Source organism: Rhinatrema bivittatum, chromosome 12 (assembly GCF_901001135.1).
Source record: "Rhinatrema bivittatum chromosome 12, aRhiBiv1.1, whole genome shotgun sequence".
In the NCBI taxonomy this organism is placed as follows: Eukaryota; Metazoa; Chordata; class Amphibia; order Gymnophiona; family Rhinatrematidae; genus Rhinatrema; species Rhinatrema bivittatum.
The window spans coordinates 54607293-54623308 of NC_042626.1; the positions used below are offsets into that span (position 1 = coordinate 54607293).

Consider the following 16016-nt stretch of genomic DNA (forward strand, 5'->3'; position numbering starts at 1 on the left):
CCACCTGCTGGAGTCAAAGAAATACTGAGGGACTGCAGGTGGCACTTTCGTTATGTAGCAGTGCCCAAAGTTCTAATTGTTCTCTGACTCCACCTGCTGGTAGGGAAACACAACCCACTTTTCTGGACTGATCTGGGTATGTTCAGGAACTGCATATCTTTTCAAGGTATCCAGCTAAGTAGCACTGTCATAACAAGGAAAAAGTTTTAAAATATAGGGGCCTCCGGGCCAGTGTCCTCCCTCCCCCCCTACAATATATTAAGGTGGCCCTATTGGGCCTTTGTCTTGTCACCCCTAAAAACGTTTTGGGGAGCAGAGACTCCCTGTGCCGGTTTTTGTTTTTGTTTTTTTTATTATTTATTTATCGAGTTTTATATACCGTCATTCGGTTTCGCCATCACAACGGTTTACAAGTTTTGATGGGTAAGATGTTAAGAGGTTAGGATGGGGATTAACATCGTATTCATATTGGTTAACTAGTATTCGATGGATAAAGTGTTAGAAGGTTAGTAGATGCATTGACGTACATAGAGCGTTCATTTATACACACAGCGTTCATTTAAAGCATTATTGAGATTGCGGGGGATATTTCTATTTTTTTTCTATTTTTACGAGCAGCCTGCCACCTCCCTTCCCTCCCACCCTCTCGCCAACAACAGAAATGGTTGCAAATACCCCATCCCCCCCCCCTGAATACTTTCTTTTTGTTTTCTGGGAACAAGGGACCCTCTGTCCTGCTACCGGCACTCCAGCGCTGCTCTAAGACAGACAGTGCTGGAAGCGTTAGCTTACATTAAGCTTACGCTTCCAGAGCAGCCTCTAGCCAGGATGATAGTCCTCACACATGGGTGAATCTCTAGCTATAGGCTGCTCCCCAACACAAAAAGGGGACCAACGGACACCTAACCAGGTGCCAAAAGGCACACCACCACCAGTGCTGTTGGTAACAGAGGGGGAATCAGCTTGAACCGAAACAACGGACCCTAGGTTGGGAGAGTTGGGTTCTACACCTCAAACAGGTTCCAAAGGCGGACTGGCCAAACCTAATGTTGCGTCGGCCATCCCTGTCCAGACAGAAATGGAATGTGAATCTGTGGAGAGAACTCCACATCGCAGCCTTGCAGATCTCCTCCACAGGAACTGCTCGCAAGTAGGCAACCGATGCTGACAAGGCTCTGACAGAATGAGCCTTGACATGACCCCCAAGATGCAGTCCCCACCTGGGCATAACAGACAAGAGATGCAATCTGCTAGCCAACTGGATATTGTCTGTTTGGCAACGGCAACACCCAACCTATTCCTATCAAAAGAAATAAAAAGTTGGGTGGACTGTCTATGGGCTTCTGCCCACTCCAGATAAAAGGCTAAGGCTTGCTTGCAGTCCAAACTGTGTAGTGCTCTTCGCGCCTTGGTGTGAATGGGGCCTGGGAAAGAATATTGGCAGGACGATTGACTGGTTAAGATGGAAATCCATCACCACCTTAGGCAGGACCTTAAGATGCATACACAAGACCACCATGTCATGAAAAAATTTAGTATAAGATGGATAAGTCACCAAGGCCTGGAACTAATCTCCACCACTTTCACGCTGACGGAAACCTGTAACTCACACACACCGCAACCCTCATTTCTTTACAGAAGATCCTGCTCCTCCGACGATCTTAGCAAACAGCTGGCTTCACAACTCCCTCTCATAGACCTCGCCAACCCCAACTCTGCCCTCCTCTCCTGCAGCAATATTACAGAGGCCGTAGCAAATAAACTATACCCTCTATCAACAAAAAAATTCAATCCCAACTCTTCCAAAAGACAACCATGGTTCACTGACGAACTCAGAAAACTAAAACAGAGCTTAAGACAGAAAGAGAGTAAATGGTGCAAAGCCCCTTGCGCCAGCACATTCTCCGTCTACAAACTCGCACTTCACCATTACAGGAACTCCACCTTAAAATCTAAAAGGGACTTCTACGCTCATAAGATCCATGACCTTATCTTCTATGCGAAAGCCCTCTTCGCCTACATATTCCAACTAACACTAATCAACACACCAGATATACCCGGCAATCAAGCACAATACAAAGCTGAAGAGTTGGCTCTGTTCTTCCGAAACAAAATCGATAACCTCCTAACACAGCTGCCCTCGAACACTTCCTCTCCTACTAGCGTATTTCATCTCCCAAACAAAAACATATCTCTTGAATCATTTGATCCCATCGCCACTTCAGAGATCCAAGCAGTTCTAAAGAAAATGAAACCTGCCTCTCATCCTTTCGACCATATCCCCACCAAACTGCTCTTGATAATTCCAGACACCATTTCCAAAACATTGGCAGACGTCATAAACTGTTCACTAGCTCAGAGAATCTTTCCGGACGACTTCAAACAGGCCTCTCTCAAACCACTCCTAAAGAAACCAAATCTGGATCCTAAAGATCCCAATAACTTCCGACCAATTGCCAACCTCCCACTTATCGCAAAGATCATGGAAAAATTAGTTAATACTCAATTATCTGATTACATCGAGGACCACAAAATTTTGTTCCTCTCCCAATACGGTTTCCGAAAAGCATTAAGTACAGAATTCCTTCTCATATCCTTGACAGACCACCTCATCATGGGCCTAGACAAAGGTCAATCTTTCTTACGGATACTCTTGGACCTCTCGGCAGTTTTTGACACTGTTAACCACTCCATCTTCCTAAATCAACTGTCGAACATCAGAATTACAGGAACCGTATTGGCATGGTTCAAATCTTTCCTCAGCAATCGAGGATACAAGGTGAGAATTCACAATAAAGAATCATCCCGCTATAACTCCTCCGTAGGAGTTTCCCAGGGCTCTTCCTTATCCTCCACGCTTTTCAACATTTACCTTCTTCCTCTATGCCAGCTACTAACCAAACTGAATCTAAAACACGTTCTATATGTGGACGATGTCCAGATCTTGATCCCCCTCAAAGAATCCATTACTAAAACTCTTGAACATTGGGAAAACTGCCTCCAAGAAATCAACTACCTCCTCGCTAGCCTAAATCCGATACTAAATACATCTAAAACAGAACTCCTTCTCATCTCCCCGGAAAACAGTAGTACCTCCTCAAGTTCTCCAGCCAACCTACAAACCATCAAGGTTAGAGACTTAGGAGTAATAATTGACAATCATCTGAATTTAAAATCATTTATCAACCAAACAACCAAGGACTGTTTCCATAAACTTCAGGTACTGAAAAGAATAAAACCACTCTTTCACTTTCATGATTTCAGAACGATTCTGCAAGCAATAATCTTTTCCAAATTAGACTACTGTAACTCTATCTTACTCTGACTCCCCTCATCTCATATCAAACCTCTTCAGATGGTACAAAATGCAGCAGCCAGAATTCTGACACACACCAGGAGAAGAGACCACATATCACCCATCCTCAAAAACTTACACTGGCTCCCAGTTCATTTCAGAATCATTCATAAGTCCATCACCACTATCTACAAAGCCATCCATCACCATGCTCCACTACACCTACATAATCCCACTCAAAAAACATACCTCTTCCAGACCCATTCGAGAAGCATACAGAGGATCACTACAGGTACCACATACCAAAACCACTCATCATCTTACACTTAGAGATCGGGCATTCTCAACAGCAGGACCGACGATATGGAACTCCATCCCACCTGATCTACGACAGGAACCATGCCTTCCAACATTCAGTAAAAGACTTAAGACTTGGTTGTTCACACAAGCCTTTCTAGACCCCAACTAATTCGCAATTTCCAATAACCTTAGTCTGTCATCGCAGAACATTGTAAATAATTGCTCATCCTTAAGTTATCTCCTAAAGCCTCTCTTTCCTCTCCAGTTGTGATTAACCCCTGTTTATTGTAACTTCACTGTTTCTCGTCACGTGTTCCGGTTTCAAGTTCGGTTTACACACCCTGTTAATTGTAAACCAGCAAGATGTGATTGTATCATGAATGCCAGTATATAAAAACTTTAAATAAATAAAATAAATAAATAAATAAAACTCGCTAACTCTGCATGCTGAAGTGACTGCCACCAAAAATATGACCTCCCAGGTCAGGTACCTCAGGTCATAGGTGCACAGTGGCTCAAAAGGAGCTTTCATCAGCTGAGCTAACACCACATTGAGGTCCCAAGACACAGCGGGAGGCCTTAGGGGAGGTTTCAAGTGAAGCAGGCCCCGCATGAAATGTACAACTCTAGGCTGTACAGAGATCGGTGTACCATCTACACTTTAATAGTATACACCAATTGCACAGAGATAAACTCTAATGGAGTTGGTTTTCAAGCCTACACCGATAGGTGTAGAAGGTAATCAAGGAGAACATATTTAGGGCCTTCTGTTTAAACCACACAGAAAACCTCCTCCATTTCAGTCTGAAGGACTTTCTAGTGGAAGGCTTTCTAGAAGCCACCAAGACCTGAGACACATCTTCTGAAAGATCAAGGGGCTGCAGGATTAACCTCTCAACATCCAGGCTATGAGCGTCAGGACCTGGAGCTTGGGATGCCGCAGCCTGCCCTGATCTTGCATGATGAGATATGGGAAAGTCCCTAGACTGATCGGTTTCCGGATGGACAACTCCCACAGGAGTGGAAACCAGACTTGTCTCTGTTGACGAGTGGCAATGAGGATCATAGTCCCTCTGTCCTCGCAAAGCTTCAAGAGAGTCTTCACTACTAAAGGAATCAGAGGATACACATACAGAAAACATCTAAGGCTGGTTTGCTGTCTGACCTGCAGGGGGATGCAAACAGATCTACGTCTGGGCTCCCCCTAGGCAGAATATCCGATTCACTACCCCCTGGGCCCAGGTATCACTCGTGGGGTCTGAAGGCTTGACTCAGCCTGTCTGCTTCCACGTTCTCTGTCCCAGTCAGGAACATGGCCCTGAGCACCATCCAGTGGGACAGGGCCCACGACCAGATCTGGACTGCTTCCTGACACAGGAGGTACAATTCCGTGTCTCCCTGCTTGTTGACATACCACATGGCTACCTGGTTGTCGGTCTGGATCATGATAACTTTGTTGACCAACTGATTTCTGAAAGCCCATAGCACTTACCGGATCACTTGAAGTTCCAGGAGGTTAATTTGACAAGATCATTCCTGAACAGACCAAAGACCCTGAGTGTTGAGCCCATCTACATGAGCTCCCCACCCCAGGGTAGATGCATCAGTGATTAGAACAATTTGAGGGGGGGCTCCATAACGAGAAAGTACCTCCCACCAGGACAATGAGTCGTTGTGACTCGGATGCAATCCTGGAGGCTCTGAGTAGCCTGGCGCCAATGTGATCTCAGGGTCTATTGGGCTCCTCGCATATGTAAATGTGCCAGGGGAGTAATATGGATGGTTGCGACTATATGGCCCAACAACATCAACATGTGCCAGGCTGATACCTGCTGGCTCTGTTGAATCTCTGTTGCCATGGTCACCACAGCGACAGCCCTCTAGCGGAGCAGAAAGGCCTTGGCCTTTCTGCCCCGCTAGAGGGCAGGCTGAGATGGGACTTTGGGTAGTTGAGAATGAACCCTAGTGACTCCAATATCTGAATGGTCAAGAGCATGAACCTGATGGCCCCTGCCTGAGACGTGCTCTTGACCAGTCAATCATCCAGATATGGGAAAACATGCATTCCCAGACTGCGGAGGCACGCCGCCACCAAGGCCAGAAATTTTGTGAAGACCCATGGAGCGAACGCAAGCCTGAATAGCAACACTCGGTACTGGAAGTGCTGTATACCCACAACAAATCGAAGATACATCATGTGACTGGGGAAGATCTCGATGTGAGTATAAGTGTTTATTAGGTCAAAGGAGCACAGCCAGTCCCATTTTTGCAAGAGGGGATCAAAGTGCCCAGGGAAACCATCTTGAACTTTTCTTTTTCTAGAAACTTGTTCAAGGCCCTTAGGTCTAAGATGGGCCGGAGTCCTCCTGTTCCCTTTGGAATCTGGAAGTACCTGGAGTAGAATCCCCACCCTCTTTGCCCTGGTGGAATGGAATCAACCACTCTGGCAGTTAAGAGGGAGGAGAGCTCCGCTTGTAGTACCTCCTAATGCACTACCGGCTCCCAATTTGGCGGGACACAATACATTTAATTGGTACACCTGACGGATGATGGACAGAACCCACTGGTCCGAGGTTACACTGGGCCACTGGTTCACGAAGATCTGCATCCTGCCTCCAACCGGAGGGTCGATCGTCCTGGGTATAGACAACTGGCTTATGCTCCCTGTAGCCCAGTCAAAACCCCGTCGCCAGAGCTGATTGAGGAGCTGGCTGGGGTTTGGGAGTTCTCTGCTGCCTGGAACAGCCACGGGAGCTCTGATGGTGCTGACGAGATCAAGGAGTACTTCCTCTGGTGAAAGAAAGACTTATGGGCCTCGATTTTGACAGCCGCCTGGATAAGGAGGACGGGTCTGGAATACTAGTGGAGAGTTGTTGGAGGGTTTCATGGTAGTCCCGAAGCTAGGTCATAGCATCCCGCATTCTATTTCCGAAGAGATTCTCTCCAGTGCATGTCATGTCAGTGAGTCTTTCCTATACCTCCGGTTGGAGATCCAAGGCCTGCAGCTATGCCATTCTGCAGGCGCCAATTCCTGCTGCACAGACTCTCGATGCAGTCTCAAAAACATTGTAGGTCGCACAGACCTCAGGTTTTCCGCACTCCAGCCCCTTGTGCACCATCGACTGAGGGTGTCTTGCTGCTGTTGAAGCAGCTGCTTGGCCACTTCCTGCACCTGCTTCCAGATATCCTGTGAGTATTGGCTCATGTAGAGCTGGTAGGCAACAATGCGAGCAATAAGCATGGCACCTTGGAACATCTTTCTCCCAAGAGCGTCCATCGCTCCTTGGTCCTTCCCCGAGAATGCCGAGCCCTCTTGAGAGCGGATTCGACCACCACTGTCTGGTAACCCTGCTGACGGTTATTGAATCCGGCAGCCTTCTGGATAAGGTAGATCCCTTCCACCTTCTTGTTAATGGGAGGCACTGTGAGGGGGTGTTACATATCTTCAGCAACAACTCCTTAAGTATCTTGTGTACTGGGACAGCAACAATTTCCTTAGGAGGCTACACGAACTGGAAGATCTCAAGCATTTTGTGCCTGGAATTCTCCTCTGTCTGAAAAGGGATGGCCTCCACGGTCACTCTCACAAACCCTGCGAAGGTTAAGTCCTCAGGCAGATACTTCCTTCATTCATCTGGAGGAGAATAGTCTGAAAGGAGACCATTAGAGTTCTCAAAGGAGGACTCCATTGCATCATCCTCCCAGGGGTCATAGGGACCCTCATCCTCACTGTATACTAAAGTGGATGGAGTCCTAGTTGCTTGGCCTACGTCCAGAGGTGCAGGCATCATTAGAACTGGATGGGGGTCTGCAGGACTCTGCGTCTCTGCCAGCCTTGGTGGATCTTCCTCCTCAGAGGAACCAGCAATGATCACCGTATTGGTAGGGGGAGGCCTCAGTGCCCCGTAAACAGACACCAGCTGGTTCTGTGAGCCAATACAAGATCTATAGCAGCCCTGAGCTCTCCTTGCACAGGGCTATCTGTTACCACAGAAACTCATGAAAGGGCAGGACCACTGCAGGGCCTGTGATTGTGTGCTGGCTCACAGGCCCCAAGCTGACTTCCACTACTAATGCTGCTGGCTCCTGATGCTGCCATTTGTAGTAACATAGTAATGACAGCAGAAAAGGACAAAATGGTCCATCCAATCTGCCCAACAAGCTTCTTATGGCACTATCTGCCACACCATACAAGTTACCCCCATGTTTCTCTTAAGGGTTAGCAACTGCCGTTCCATGCAGTTATCCCGAAACCTTATAATAACCCATAAAAATTCACTGCTAGCAGCACTTTTACTGGGTGATGAGCCCTCTTGAAAATTTAATGTTGATGTGTTTTGTTTATGGACTTGGCCTAAGAAGCAGTCCTGTGCTTTTTCACTTATGTCTGCGTATCAGTACCCCAGACCATAAAAGTCAGGGCCCAAGTTGGTTGACATCTGAATCCAATTCCTCTTCCACCCCCCCACCACCTTCAAAGGAGAGAGCGATGTTGTAGTTGCGTCAAAAGCATCAAGGCTTTTTGGTTAAGGGTAGTAATCCCTTGCCTTTTATTATGTCTTTTGTTATGGGACTTGTTAATCATCTGAAGGTTTTGGGTCCCAACCCACAGTTTGGGAAGTCCTGTCCTACACTGGGATGAGGGGGGAGGTTGATGTGAGAGCAGCCCCATACTGTGAGGCCGCAGCTTAGTGAATTCTATGGTAGTTTCCTCTCTGGGAAAAATAAAACAGCTTAGTAAATGACCCTCAAGGTTTATACCCCAGACAATGGTGGATGAAGCAACTTGCTGAAGGTCACAGGAATTGTCAGCAGGATTTGAACTCTGGCTTCCTTGGTTCTCAGTCCACTGCTCTAACCAGTGAGCTATGCCTCCACTCCATAAAAAGGTGTAGATGTAGGAGTAACATAATAAAACATATCTTCATGGAAAGGATGGTGGATGCATGGAACTTCCTCTCAGGAGAGCTGATAGAGGTAAAAACAGTAAGAGTTGAAAAAAAGTCTGGGATAAGCACAGAGGATTCCTAGTTGTGAAGAAGTGAGGGGAAGGTCAAGCCAGAGGTCTCTGGCATTTTAACAGGAAGTAAATTGGGCAGACTAGATGGGCCTCATGGTCCTTATTGGACATCATCTCCTGTGTCTACAGCACTGGACTGTGATTCAGAAGTTCTGGTACAGAAGCTGCAAACTGACCCTCCATATAACCTTGGGCAAGGCATAATGCCTATGAAAAAGCAAGTTCATCTTAATCTGACTTTCCCCACTCAGCAAATTAATTGAAAATGAAAGCTTTAAGGGGGTGGGGCACAGGTCGTTTGCACAGGCTCTGATGGTTCCACAAGAAGACGCTTTCTCAATGATGGTGGAAACAAGATTGAGCAGAGTCTGCAGTGTGGTAGCAAGAAGGGAAAGCAAGCATGGTAGAGGTAGCCGGCCATTCTTTATCTGCCATCATAGTCTACATCTCTGTGCCGTCTTATCTGCCCACCTGCAGTGTTAAGCTTTTCAGGGCAAGTAACACCTCTTTCTGCTCACTGGCGTCTGCCTTTCACAGAGGAGAGAGAGGCATGACCAAGAACATAAAGGCAAGAGCGAGCATCAGCTAAGCTGACTGGCCAATCAGTTTGTCTTTTCCCATCATATAGGAGATTATGAACCCTCATATTGCAATGTGAGTAAAAATAGAGATGATGGGCATTATTAATTGTAAAGGGGATGCAATATAAACCATTATGTTGAATATTCTGTAGACTTATCTACAAAGCACACCTTGCATGATCCTCTACAGCAGTTTAGTGCTGTAAAAACATCAAGACCTCTCTCTCAAGTATACTTGAGAGAGAGATATACTAGCATTAAGAATTAACTGTTTTGCATTTTATAGGATCCGGAGAACAAGCAGTAGGAAGGGGGAAGGAGGGTGTGGGAAGGGAGCAGACAATTAACGTGTCATGTATTTAAAAATGACAGACTCACGAGGGACAGCGACACCGTATTGCTGGGGATTCTCCGCCACCACCTTCCGTTTCAGTTCACTAATTCTGGCTCCTGCAGGACCTGGAAAGAAAGGGGGCACACAAAAGAGGCTTTTCATGCCTAGTAAAAGACTGCAACTCTTCCCCCCTCCCTCCCTCAAAAGACTGCAACTCTTCCCCCCTCCCTCCCTCCTTACCCCTGCGGTAAACCCGACAGTAACGCACATCTGTGGATATGGGACAGCAACAGCTGTTCCAGTGCTGTGTATTGTGCCAGTCAAAGCCCCAGTTAGCCTCGCTTTTGCAGCGATTCGGAAATCAAAGCACACACGTGGTTAGGGCTAAGGAGAATTCCTGACAGCAGCTGGGTCCCCTCATTAAGAAGGATATTGCATGCTAAACCCCATCCTAAGTGCAGCTATGTAGTATCTGCAGTTGGTTTCCAATATTTCTAAAAAAGATTTTTTGCTGAACTGGACCCGTGCCCGTGAGAATCGGCATCCACCAGAATGTTCGACCCTCTTGCCATGTGATCATCTGCAATATGTTTCTGGACTATGCTGCCCCTTCTTCAGACATGACCATGCCACAGGGAGGGGTTACTGGTACTTTTCAGTATCCAAAAACACTGACACTCGATAAAGGAACTGTGTAGTCTGGAAAGCTCATGTTATATCATCCTCTCTGGACACTTTTTATGTTAGCCCAGTAAACGGTATCATACCCAAATATAAACACCCCCACACCACCATCACACAAAGCATGGACTAATCACAACCTGCATGTAAAGCTGGTCCCGTGATGATAATGGGGCCCAATTTGTAGAGTGAAGGATTTTGAAACATCCCTTTGGTGATAAGTAATCTATATACACATTTTGTCCTTGACTGCTTGCATCTGCCCTACGGCTCCCAACTTATATTGCACAACTCACTACTTGAAATCTGCTTTTTTCTTGAATACACTCAAATTCCTGCACAATAAAACCAAAGCACAAAGCCCAGGCTATGTTTCCTCCCATCCCCGAAATGACCAGAAGACTGGACACCATTATTGAGCATGCTGTTTGCCTATTCTTTGAATAAAGCTGTTACAAAAAGAACCAGTCCCAAAGCTCTGCACTCTGTTTCCTATGAGCAGGCTACGATATAGGAAAATTGGTTCTTATCTGCTAATTTTCATTCCTGTAGTACCACGGATCAGTCCAGACTCCTGGGTTTTGCCTCCCCTCCAGCAGATGGAGACAGAGAAGTTTTTGACTGACACTGCCCTATACCTCGAGGTACCACCTACAGTCCATCAGTATTACCCTGTACCCAAGCGTAAAGAATAAAACCTCTACAAACTATTAACAATTTTACCCCCTAATGAGCAGAGGGAAGAGAAAACTTGCAACTCAAAAACCCTGCCCACACTCGAATCTTAAGTGGGAGCAGAATCTGTGTCAACTTTTAGAACAAATCTTCAGGGCAAGCAATATAACCACTGAACAAGCAGATTCTCTGTTTCCCCAACTCTGAAATGGGCCGGACTCTGGACTGATCGTGGTATTACAGGAACGAAAATTAGCAGATAAGAACCAATTTTTCTCTCTCTGTACGTACCCGGATCAGTCCAGACTCTTAGGATGTACCAAAGCTTCCCTACGTGGGGTGGGACCTTGAGAGTCCCACTCGAAGCATACCTTCTCCAAAACCTCCAGAATCTGGGGCCTGGACACCAACCGATAATGCCTGGCAAAGGTGTGCAAAGACTTCCAAGAAGCCGCTCTACAAATCTCCTGCAGCGAAACTTGCTGACACTCAGCCCATGAAGCCACTTGTGACCGGGTAGAATGCGCCAGAAGACTGACCAGAACCGAATGTCCCTGAACAATGTACGCAGAGCCAATAGCCTCTTTCAACCAGTGTGCGATAGTGGCCCTAGAGGCCTTGTGCCCCCTTCTGGGGCCACTCCACAGCATGAAAAGATGATTTGACAAACGGAAACTGTTCGTAACCTCCAAGTAACGCAACAGAATTCGCCACACATCTAATTTTCGCAAATCCTTAGACTGAGGAGTAGAATGGTCCAAGTCTGGAAAGGAAGGGAGCTCCACCGACTGATTTAAATGGAAGGAGGATACCACCTTTGGAAAAAAGGAAGGAACCATCCTCAAATACTTAAGGATTATGGATACCAGAGAAGGGCTCCCTACACGACAAGGCCTGAAGCTCCGACACTCGCCATGCTGAAGAAATAGCTACGAGGAAAACGACCTTCAAGGTAAGATCCTTTAATGTCACCCGCTTTAAAGGCTCAAATGGATATGTACACAAGGCTCTGAGTACCAAATTCAGGCTCCATGAAGGACAAGGATTTCGGACTGGAGGTCGCAAATGTTTTGCCCCCACAGAAAATGCACCATGTCCGGTTGTGCTGCCAAGACAACTCCTCGTACCTTACCACAGAAACACCCAGAGCCACTGCCTGAACCCTCAGAGAACTACAGGATAAACCTTTAACCAAGCCAGCTTGTAAGAAGGCCAAAATATCCCCCACCGAGGCCCAGGTAGGCTCCACCTTGTGATCCACGCACCAAGACTCAAAAACTCCTCACACACTGACGTAGGCCAAGGAGGTAGAGGTTTTTCTAGACTGCAAGAGAGTAGCAACCACTGCATCCAAATAACCTTTATTCTTTAGCCGATGCCTCTCAAAAGCCATGCCGCTAGACAAAAGCGATCTGCCACTTCCAAACAAATGGGCCCTTAATGCAGGAGATTTGGCAGCAGACGAAACCTCAGAGGGCCGTCCACTGCTAGGTTGACTAGATCTGCAAACCACGGACCCCTCGGCCATTCCGGAGCTACCAATACCACTTCACCCAGATGAGCTTCTATACGACACAACACTTTGCTGACCAATGGCTAAGGAAGAAACACGTAAAAAGGACGTCCATCAGCCAGGGGAGGACTACAGCATCCACTCCCTCTGCTCCTGGCATCGACTGAAGAACCGCGGGGCTTTGGCATTGCGGAACATCACCATCGAGTCCACATTTGGCCTGGTCCACCTGTCGCATATGAGGCAGAAAGCGTTGTCGGAGAGCTCCCACTCCCCGGGATCCAGTTAATGTCGACTGAGGAAACTGACTTGAATGGTGCCCACGCCAGCAATGTGAGAGGCTGCAATCCTGTTCAGGTGCAGCTCCGCCCAGCTGATTAACTCCCAGGATTCCAGCGCTATCAGCCAACTCTTGGTTCCCCACCGTGGCGATTTATGTAGGCTACTGCTGTCGCATTGTCGGACAGGATTCTGACTGATCTCCCCCACACCAAAGGAAGTAGGGCCTGCAGAGCTAATCGAACAGCTCTGGTTTCCAATCGGTTGATTGACCACGAGGATTCCTTCATTGACCATCGTCCTTGCACCACTCTTCCCCAACCGGAGAGGCTGGCATCGGTGGTGACAATTGTCCAAGAGGAGATTTCCAAGTCCACACCCTGGTGCAAGTTGTCTGGGAGGAGCCACCAAGCAAGGCTGGAATGCGCAGATTCCGTAAGAGGAACCGAAAGCTGAAATCATTCGGAAACCGGATCCCACAGGAGAGCAACGCTGACTGAAGAGGTCTCATATGAGCAAAAGCCCATGGGACTAGCTCCAAAGTGGAAGCCATCGAATCGAGAACCTGCAAGTAATCCCAGACCCTGGGTAGATGCTTGACCAACAATGCATGAACTTGAGCCTGCAGCTTGGCAATCCGCTCCTCGGTGAGGAAAACCTTGCCCAATCGTGTGTCAAAGAGCCCCCAAGAACTCCAAGGACAGAGGGAACCAGATGACTCTTGGTCAGATTGACTATCCAACCCAACGACCTCAAGAGTTGAAGAACCCGCTGCACAGCCGTTTGACAAAGGGCCTCCGACTTCGCTCAAATCAGCCAGTCGTCCAGGTAAGGATGAACCAAGACACCCTCCTTCTGGAGCCCTGCTGCCATGACAAACCATCACTGTGGTGAAGATCCTGGGTGCTGTCGCGAGCCCGAAGGGCAGGGCACAAAACTGAAAATGATCCCCCAGGACTGTGAACCTCAGGTACTTCTGGTGGTCGAGCAAGTATGCCTCGGTCAGGTCCAGCGAAGCTAGGAACTCCCCTTGTGGACTGACACAATTACCGACCAAAGAGTTTCCATTTTGAACCGAGGTACTCAGAGAGACCTGTTGACTTTCTTCAAACTGAGGATGGGCCAGAACATGCCTTCCTTCTTGGGCACTATGAAGTAAATGAAATGGCGGCCTTTTCCTCACTCTTCCAAAGGCACTGGCACAATGGCTCCTAACTCACTGAAGCGCCACACAGTGTCCTGCAAGGCTAGACACTTTTGTTTGTAAGAGCACGGGGAAACCAGAAAAAGATCCCGGAGGGGCCGAGCAAAATCTCAAAACTTTTAAGAAAAATCTAAACACATGGCTCTTTAAAAAAGCCTTCACTAAAGAGTGTGGAGGGTAGAGAATGAAAGTAAAGGGTAATGCAGATGAGAATGAATTTACTCAATCCTACATTTAAGAAGTAATATTTCAAAGCGATAGTAACTCAATAATATACCTGGACTTGACCAACATTACTCAAATAATGATTTTTTTTATGAAATTGTAACCGAACTTTATTGGCACCTGTTAGAATGTACGATATCCTACATTTACTTACCTTAGTCTATGTGCCTATTTGTAAACCGTTGCGATGGTATATAACTTAGCGACGGTATAGAAAAGTTTTAAAATAAATAAATAAATAAATAAATCAATCATAGTCGTGTTTTATGATATTTAGGATCCAATGGTCCGAAGTTAATTTGGTCCACTCCTCGTAAAACAGAGCCAACCTGCCTCCTACTACTGGAACGGAGGAGTGAGCTGGCCTCACCTCATTGGCCAAGACACCGGCCACAAAAAGGCTGGTTCCAGGAATGCTGCCTGCCTGAGTACTGTCTAGAAGAGGAGCTGGGTGATCTAGAGGCCCGAAACATTCGATTTCCACAGAAATGTGAGTGAGTGGGAAAAGAGCCCTTGCCTTGGGTTTATCCTCCAGCAGCTTATGGAGTTTGTTCTCCCCTAGGGATTTAATCATGTCTTCAAATCCTTTTCAGTTTGCCCTTGAATGACAAGAAACCCAGTCAAGCCTTAGAAGAAACATCCGCAGACCAGTTCCTCATCCAGAGGAGTCTACTAGCAGAGACAGCCAAAACCACAGACCTGGCCGAAGATTGAAGGAGATCGTACAGCGCTTCCGCACTGTAAGCCACGGTGGCCTCCAGCCGCCCAGCTTGTATAGCTTCCGCATCCAAGAGGGACATACCCATCTGTAATTGCTGCACCCAGCGAAGACTTGCTCTCAGCGTGAAACTGCTACACATGGCAGCTCACACCCCAACAGCCGATACTTCAAAGATCTTCTTAAGCTGCAACTCTAGCTTCTGATCCTGGATATCGTTAAGGGCCGTAGCGCCCATCACCAGGATGGTGGTCTTTTTGGTAACCGCCGACACTGCCACATCCACTTTGGGAACCTTGAGGAGGTCCAGCGCCTCCTCTGGCAGAGGGTATAACTTATCCATCGCCTGATTAACCTTCAAACCTAAGTCTGGAATGTCCCACTCCCGAAACAGGTCAGTGATGGACAGATGAAAGTAGAACCTGGTCAGACCACGGAGACCCACCATGACCAGATTCACAGCTCCCATCAGAGTCCTCCTGAAGGGCCTCAATGCCCAATTCCTCCAGAACTGCAGGAATAAGCGGACCCAGCTCATCCTTGCGGAACAAACGCACCATCTTAGGGTCATCCCCTTCAACCATCGGAGTGGAGTGACTGCCAACTGTTGATCTTGGCTTTGGTCGCCCAGATCAAGATCTGCCTCCTGAGGTCCCTGCCCCCTCAGCTCATCCGCCTCCAAAGCCTCAGATGACAAATCTCCCGTGGGCTGAGATGCCACGGTCCTTAGGGGTGGCCTGGATTTCACAACCCTCTCCCCCTCCAGGTCTCTTGGGGGCCGAGACCCCCTCCTTGCCAGGAGCTGAGGGCACTTTGGCAGGCTTTGAATGAGCAGGCTTGGAATGAGATCCCCTAAGAGAATGCCATCTAGCTGCCTTTCTGGCTTTAAAAGCCTTGTGAAGCAGCAACACAAAATCAGACGAGAACAAGGAAGAGGAGTCCGAAGCCACCTGGGGCCCTCATCCGAAGAAATCACCGAATCCACAGGAAGTCCACCTCACCCCCTGGAAGCTCCTGGTTGCAGGGATAAGGGAGGAGGGGAATTCCCCTCCCTCTCCGCGGTCCCTAAAGGCAGCCAAAATTGCCTCCGTTCCCGCGCTTAGTGCGAACAGATCTGGAGAGGGCTGTCGTGCCCGACTGAGCCTCCTGGCGCATACGCAAACTGCCACCCATGGAAGCCCCCGAGGTGCC

The 16016-nt window shown here is 47.7% G+C and overlaps 1 protein-coding gene across 1 annotated transcript in view; it reads right to left on the minus strand.

Annotated features, from left to right (window-relative positions):
* MPP3 (membrane palmitoylated protein 3) overlaps window positions 1-16016 on the minus strand; it is a 174850-nt gene that overhangs the window by 76718 nt on the left and 82116 nt on the right. Inside the window, exon 15 of the mRNA XM_029572237.1 lies at window positions 9575-9655. Coding sequence (XP_029428097.1) covers window positions 9575-9655 — 81 coding nt within the window. The remainder of the gene's footprint in view (window positions 1-9574; window positions 9656-16016) is intronic.